The sequence below is a fragment of the Mus caroli genome, unplaced genomic scaffold (genome assembly GCF_978045245.1).
Source record: "Mus caroli unplaced genomic scaffold, Mus_caroli_1 scaffold_2, whole genome shotgun sequence".
Lineage (NCBI taxonomy): Eukaryota > Metazoa > Chordata > Mammalia > Rodentia > Muridae > Mus > Mus caroli.
In genome coordinates, this window is record NW_028227257.1 from 3,941,948 (window position 1) to 3,950,206 (window position 8,259).

The following is an 8,259-nucleotide window of genomic DNA, read 5'->3' on the forward strand; positions in this document are numbered from 1 at the left end:
AACATTGGAAAAGTAATGGTTTGATTTCTAGAATTCCTGACCTTTCTGTATTCAGTTTTGTGTGACTAATTTTATAAATAGTTTGGAAGGTAGTAGTAAAGAGTTGATAGCGATCATCCTTCAGAAATGTTTGATTAGATTCCTTTTACCTTTCTATTACCTTTTGTCAAAATGGCATGATTCACAGAGATTCAATTCTTGGTTACAAAAGGAGTTTCTCACATGCAGAAGTTTCTCATGTGTTGATGGTGCTGGGAGTGTGGATAGGATAGATTGGAACATAATGCATATGGCAGGAAGCAGACATTAAATTATCATTCAGCATTGTTTTGTATATGGTCTCTTGTGGGACTGGTTTAGCCTGAAATCGCTAAGGGTCATGAACAGCTATAGAACAATAGCCCAACTTTCTGATCATCTACAATGACAGAGAGAGCTCTGGAGCATGGGGCCTCTCAGTTTGGAAGACAGATCAGTACTAACTGTAGGGTCAGATTTATAAAAGTTTAGGGGTCACTTTGAGTTATTTTTATTGGAGTCAGGAAATATGATTTTATTTTATTACTATACACACACTAGCACAGGTAACATTGGTCAAGTTCACATTGTTCCTGGTGTAGTTGCCTTAGTAATTGAAGAAAAGTGGAAAATTGCTCACATGGAAATGGGCAGAGGAAGCTTTCCCTGATATTGTGTTGCAGTTCTGTGGGCTACTCTGAGAATCCTGTCTAGGATAACGGATAGAGGGCTTGTTCTTTAGACAGACTGCTTGGTCTTGAGGAGAAATGTCTATGGTTGAGAAGGGGATGTCTGTCCATACTTGGGGGCTAAGAAGGGAAGGGAACATGTGGCAAGAAGTGAAGGGGAGATGGAAATGGTCTTTTGTATCTACAGGTGACATGGGCAGGTGAGAGGAAACTGCAGTCTTAAGCGCACTCTTGCATATTTGGTCTCAAGGAATAAAAATGTGGAAGGTCTAACAGCATTCTACATGGTTCCATACACAACATCTTAATACTGAGGCATCAGGTTCCCAGAAATAATTTATTTACTTAAGTTTTTGTTGTCCAACTGTGAAAGACTGGATAAAAAGTACTATGTGGTTAGGCAGGGCAGTCAGCAAATATTCATTTTGAAGTACACCTTTACACTGTTGTCTGCATCATATTTTTTTTTTTTATGTATGCACATTTGGGATCTTGTAGGATTTAGTCACCTATGATGACGTGCATGTGAACTTCACTCAGGAAGAGTGGGCTTTGCTGGATCCTTCTCAGAAGAGTCTCTACAAGGGTGTGATGCTAGAGACCTATAGGAATCTCTCAGCTATAGGTAATATTGTTATATTTTTTATTTGCTTTGTAAAATATCTTTGCTATTGTTATTTGTTTTTATAATGTCAATTGAGAGTGAGGAAGAATATGGTGAATAAATCACTCATGGTTTTAAAGTTCAATGGAGTTAGTAACTTAAATACTGTTTAATTGCCAATAATGTAACATACTTTCTCTGGTACTGGGTTTAGGTTACATTTGGGAAGAACATACAATTGAAGACCATTTCCAAACTTCTAGAAGTCATGGAAGGTAATTTTCCTCTGCAAGCTGATGAGAAAATGCCTATGAAGAAAGTTTGACGTGTGCTACAAGTTGTAAAGAAAACCACTAGGGTACAATAAGCACTGCTTTCAGTGATGGATGTTTACTGAATTTCATAAAATCATATATGTCTGTGGCAGATATGTAATTGTTGTTTGCAAGACATTCCATTAGTTCAAAGACAGAGAAATAATGGCTTAACAGGTATGTTACTGTTTAAATCAAGCCTAGTAGAGCCATGCTGTACAAGTGTGAGTGTCTTCAGTCTCATATCGCTTAGCTATTGCAAAAGGAACACACAGTGATTAGGTGACAAGTATATGTCTAAAACCTAGTAATGAGCAAATAATCCATAGTATATCTGAGCTCAATGATATACTTGTAATAACATTGCTAAATTTAGTGAGATGAACAGTTCATAAGATTCAAAAATGGTTTTGTGGAAAAACCGTAATCTCTGTACCACATCTCTGTGACGAAAAAACGTCAGCTGTGAATGTAACGTGGAATTTTCACTTGTTATTCTTCTTCTGGTGTGGATGTCATAGATTAGGATGGATACAAGCCTTTTGAGCATTGGGGCATTGAAAAGCCATATACCTTTCCCTTTTCCATAACAATTAGAGGATATGCAGGTTAATATACTTTGAGCAACGTTCTAAATGTGTTGTATAAGTTTATAAATAATTTGTTTCTGCACATTGCTGGGGACATTTACCAACTCAAACTGCTGAAAATAATATTGAGAATTAAAGCAGTAGAATTTTTTTCTTTTGCATTTGTTCATATTCCAAATGTAGTATTACTCTCCTGATAACAAAATTTGTGAATGCAATCATTGTGCAAACACTGAGTTCTTCCTGTTTTTTTTCAAATATGTGAGTAACCTTTTATAGAAAAAGTATGTTATAAATGTGAGCCAGATAATCAGTACTGTTCCCATTTCATGTAACCTCGGAGATGTAAAACAATCCATAAATTAGTAGAACTCCTTTGAATGTAAACAAAGTAATATTATGTTAAGATTAGATTGCCTTTTTCAATGAAACCAAATTTTAAAAGAATTCATACAGATAAAAAGACTCATCAGTATAATCAATGTGAGAAAGATTTCACATGTGCCAATTGTATTTGCAGGCATGAAAGAAGTTGTTCTGCAGATCAACCCTCTGAGTTTATTCAGTGTGGTAAAGTCTATGCATATGAGAGTCATAGTCAAAGGCATGAAATAAAACATACTGGAGAGAAACCCTATAACTGTAACCAATGTGGTAAAGCCTTTGCAAGAAGCAGTCATCTCCGAATACATAAGCGAACACATACAGGAGAGAAACCGTATGAATGTAACCAATGTGGGAAAGCCTTTGCCGTAAGCAGTACTCTCCAAATCCATAAGCGAACACATACAGGAGAGAAACCCTATGAATGTAACCAATGTGGAAAAGCCTTTGCCGTAAGGAGTACTCTCCAAATCCATAAGCGAACACATACAGGAGAGAAACCCTATGAATGTAAACAATGTGGTAAAGCCTTTGCAGTAATCTATACTCTCCAAATCCATCAGCGAACACATACAGGAGAGAAACCCTACAAATGTAACCAATGTGGTAAAGCCTTTGCACGAAGCAGTCTTCTCCGAAAACATGAGCGAACACATACAGGAGAGAAACCCTATGAATGTAACCAATGTGGAAAAGCCTTTGCCGTAAGCAGTCATCTCCAAATCCATAAGCAAACACATACAGGAGAGAAATCCTATGAATGTAACCAATGTGGTAAAGTCTTTGCCGTAAGGAGTCATCTCCAAATCCATAAGCGAACACATACAGGAGAGAAACTGTATGAATGTAACCAATGTGGGAAAGCCTTTGCCGTAAGCAGTCATCTCCAAATCCATAAGCGAACACATACAGGAGAGAAACCCTATGAATGTAACCAATGTGGAAAAGCCTTTGCCGTAAGGAGTACTCTCCAAATCCATAAGCGAACACATACAGGAGAGAAACCCTATGAATGTAAACAGTGTGGCAAAGCCTTTGCCGTAAGCAGTAATCTCCAAGACCATAAGCGAACACATACAGGAGAGAAACCATATGAATGTAAACAATGTGGTAAAGCCTTTGCACAAAGCAGTCATCACCGAAAACATAACCGAACACATGTAGGAAAGAAACCCTATGAATGTAACTAGTGTGGTAAAGCCTTTGCAGGAAGCAGTGGTCTCCAATGCCATAAAAGATCACATACAGGAGAGACACCATATGAATGTAACCAAGGTGGTAAACGCTTTGAAGGAAGCAGTGGTCTTGAATATCATAATGGAGCAGAGAAACCTGAAAAACCCTATGGATGTAACCAATGTGGTAAAGCCTTTGCAGGAAGGAGTGACCTTTAAAGAAAAAAGACCATACAGGAGAGAAACTCTATGAAGTTATCTAATCTTATAAAGCCTTTGCAGGAAGCATTGATCTCCAAGTATGTAAATGAACATATACCAGAGAGGAACCTTTTAAAGGTAACCAATGTTGTAAAGGCTTTTTGAAAACCAATAGTCTTTAGACACATAAAAGCACATATAGTTGAGAGAAATGCTTTGATTTTAACCAATGTGGTTAAACTTTTTCAAAACGCAGTCATCAACAAAATCATAAAAGAACTCATATGGAAGAGAGATTTTTGAATGTTAGCAATGATGCTTTTACACCTTTTTCACAAAGCAGTGGCCTCCAAATATATAAAGGAACAAGAACAGGAGAGAAACCCTATGAATATCGGCAACGTTTTAAAGCCCTTCACATCACAATCATCTTGAAATCCATAAAGAACATGAGGTGGAGAGAAATCCTCTGAATAACACTAATTAGGTAAAACAATTGTACAAAAGAGTCATCTCCCAACACAAAAGTATACACACTGGATAGAAACCCTATGAATATAAGCAGGGTGGTAAACATTTTATAAGTCACAGTAGTCCCTAAGTAAATAAAAGGAGACACAGTTGAGAGAAACCCTATGAAAGTTATCAAATAAACAAAGCCTTGAAGATTAAAATCTTCAAATACATAAAAGAAGACATAGAGGTGAGAAACCCTATGTCTGCAACCGGTGTGGTATTGCCTTCACTTGTCAGTCATATTCAAAGATACAAAAGAAAATATAATGTAGACAAAATGCTGAGTGTATTTAATATGGTGAAGATTTTTGAATATCTCTAGAGTCTTCACAATGAAACAATCCATACTGCAAAGAAATTTAGGAATATAATATGGTGAAGCCTTTTCAGATTTCCCAAATCTTCATCATTATGAAAGAGAAACCCCATGAATGCATTCAATATGGGGAAGCCTTTAAACATTTCTAATTCTTCATCATCATGAAAATAATCATACAAAGGAGATCAAGGGGATACAAGGCATGTTTCTTATTGTCTTACTTGAGTTACAGTCCTGACATCCTTTGGAGATAAATATCAATGTGGAAATTGTGAGCTGGATTAAACTCTTTCCTCCACAACTGCTTCTTCGTTATGATGTTTATGCAGGAATAGAAACCCTGACTAAGACATATTGGTATGAGAAGTGGGGTATTCCTGTGAGAACCTGACCATGTTTTGGGAAGACTGTGGAAGGACTTGGAACTTTGGGCCAGAAGATCCATTCTGTGTTAAGAACTCTGTCAGATGTTGTGTAAGAGCTTGGAAGATAATGTTGAGAACAGTGCAGAAGATGGAGGCCTCGCTTGTGAAATTTCGCAGGAAAAATTAAAGACTCTTTTGAGGTCCATTGCTATTTTGGATTGTGAAGATTCTGTGGTTCTGCTTAGCTAGGGCTGAAGAATCAGCTGTGATGAACAAGATACCAGAATTTCTAGAGTGAAAACTTTGCATTACTGGGACTATTGATGCTGGTTAGCTGGAGCTAAGAAATTAGCAGTGATTAAGAAGAAACCAGTATCATTGAGGTGGCATCATCTGGGAAGTGTTTTCTGAGAGCACAGAGACAGTGTTCTAGAGATAGTCAAGGTTGTACCTTGTGCTGTGCCTGGACTTGGTAATGTGTTAGAGTTACCCACATGGTACTGGTTTTGAAGGCATGAAGGGATAATGCAGAGCACCTGATTCCCTGCCCTGTTAGAGGCCATGGAAGGCCATTGGTGAAGGTGCAAACTCAGGTGAAATTGATGTCCCAGTACTGAGGAGATCATGCAGTGTTTTGGAGTTGCTAGTTCCATGAATGACCAAGAACATCAGCAACAGTAAAGTACAGTCATCTGGAGCCTAGAGGACAAGCTGTGTGCTACAAAGGACAGGGCTGGAGAATTGACCCAAGCCCTTGGAGGAGCCCAAAAGATGGTGAGTTGGATCCCAGACATTGGACAGTTGGAGTTTAATTTTTGCTTTTGATTGTGACTGTGCGCTAATATTTTTCCCTCTTGAAGGGAGAAAATATTTTAGTGGATTCCATAGTTAATAGACTTTTAATTGTAAAAGGCTTTGGATTTTAAAGGATATTGGATATTTTAAAAGGATTGAACTTTTACTATCTAAAGACTGTGGGACTTTCAAAGTTGCTTAGAACTTAGGGATGAATAAGAAACTAAGGGTTGAGGCTTAGTTGTGATGTGTTTGTGTGTCAAGTTGACAAGGGGGTCAATTGTACTGGCTAGTTTTGTGTCAACCTGACACAAGCTGGAGTTACCACAGAGAAAGGAGCTTCAGTTGGGGAAATTTCTCCATGAGATCCAGCTGTAAGACATTCTCTCAATTTGTGATCAAGGGGAAAGGCCCCTTGTGGGACCATCTCTCTGGGCTGGTAGTCTTGGGTTCTATGAGAGAGCAATCTGAGCAAGACAGGGGAGGCAAGCCAGTAAAGAAACATCCTTCCATGGCCTCTGCATCAGCTCTTGCTTCTTGACCTGCTTGTGTTCCAGTCCTGACTTCCTTGGTGATGAACAGCAAGCAGTATGAAAGTATAAGCCGAATAAACCCTTTCCTCCCCAACTTGCCACTTGGTCATGATGTTTGTGCAAGAATAGAAACCCTGAATAAGACAAGGGGTATAAAGTGTGGATTGTAAAAAAAGAGATTAAACAGTAAAGAAATGAAGAAATAAAAATATTTTAGAAAAATGAGGGACAGACAGAAACATTCCTTCCAAATTATAGCTTCATTTTCACACCAATCAGGATTTAGGGATAGGGGCTTATGTAGTTTACAGTGTCAACTGTTATATAATATGGGTGTTATAGTTTAACCAATCATATGGATTTGTTCTTTGGTGGTAAAGTACAGGTCTTATGTTTTGAGGAGCACAATGAAAAGCAGAAAGCATTGTTACAGACAGTCATTATGATTTCAAGAAGAATATATGAGTAAAGTGAGGTTGGATCTCCACAAGACCGCATGCCTGGAAACTTGAACTTAGTTTCACCATATGGGTAAATGCAGGGTAATAACAAAAAGGCAATACTTAGGGCCTGGTGTTTGGGTTTGTTTGTTTTTTCTGCTTATTCCCAATTGTGTATTGGTTCTCATGCTACTCCTGTTAAATTGTTCCCAAATTGCATGATAATCCTGTATTGGGACACTGAGATTCCCTGCCCCAAGCTGATTGTAAATGGGAAACAGAAGTGCCAGTAGACAATGGCTAGGAAGGAGACAAAGGCAGGACTTTTGGATTCATGGCAAGGGGATCAAACACAATCTCCATACCAGTAAAGGAATTGGATGCCAGCTTGAGAGCAGGGAAAGACAGAATACCAGCCACATAATAGATGGGGAAGAGTAACCCCAGGGTTCCCTCCTGTGATTGATTCTGGGGTATCAAAGATGGGCTACAGATTTAGGAAATTAGGTGTATCACAGGAGAGCCAATAGCAACGTGGATGTTTGGGAGTGTCCCAGCCAATGAGCTAATTTGGCATATTAAATAATGCTGTTTGTCTTTCATTTCAGTCTGCAAAGCACTTGCAAGCTGAGCTAGGAACTTGCACAGGTGACATCCTATAGTAGAGCAGAGTAACCAACTGAGTCTACAGAAGGCATCACACCTATAGGCTGGAATGCAGTATTACAAACTAATTGGACATTCTCAAATGAAAAACAACTGCTAAGATTTGAAATTAAGTGATGGGGAAAATTGGATTCTTAGCAGAGTCACTGGTTTTGCTGAGCCATTTGATTCCTCACCAAGCTGGGCAGGTGAACAACTAAAACAAAAGTTGAGTTGAATGGGTATGCTTAATTCTAGGGTTTCTGGAATGACCTGAGTCTCAGCAAAATCCCCCAAGCTGATCCAGACATCCTTGTTAGTCTGGATTTACCAGGAACTCTTCTTAAAGATTTCTGTCTGTCTCAGATAGTTTGAGCTTGGAGGTGCAGTACAAAGAGACAGGCTGCCCAGAAAGCAGAGACAGAGGTAGATAATAGAGGCTGCCCAGAGCTATAATCAGAAAAAAGAATAGAGAGAAATCGATGAGATTTGTTTAATTTCTTTTAAGGATAAATGAGCAGGCAGTGATTGTTTACGAGTGTTTGAGGCGACTCTGCTGAGGGTTCTAATGTTTCCAGAGGACTCTCCACATGGCTGGCACACTAGCACACCCAGGTCCTTGAGATCACTGGTGAGTGGAGCACAACATAAGTTCCAAAAAATCCAGAGGG

General features: G+C 38.7%; 1 protein-coding gene across 2 annotated transcripts; it reads left to right on the forward strand.

The window, feature by feature from the left end:
* Window positions 1-1,214: 1,214 nt before the first annotated feature.
* Window positions 1,215-6,476, forward strand: LOC147005700 (uncharacterized). 2 transcript variants are annotated; one of them, XM_085831843.1, is made up of 4 exons: window positions 1,215-1,332; window positions 1,526-1,586; window positions 2,736-2,833; window positions 3,002-6,476. In XM_085831843.1, exons 1-4 carry the CDS (start codon window positions 1,299-1,301, stop codon window positions 3,787-3,789), a joined length of 981 nt encoding a protein of 326 aa, XP_085687969.1. In that variant the 5' UTR covers window positions 1,215-1,298; the 3' UTR covers window positions 3,790-6,476. The 2 variants fall into 2 exon arrangements, with proteins under 2 accessions (XP_085687969.1, XP_085687961.1); XM_085831835.1 differs by having other exon boundaries at window positions 1,218-1,332; window positions 2,736-6,476.
* The last annotated feature ends 1,783 nt before the right edge of the window (window positions 6,477-8,259 follow it).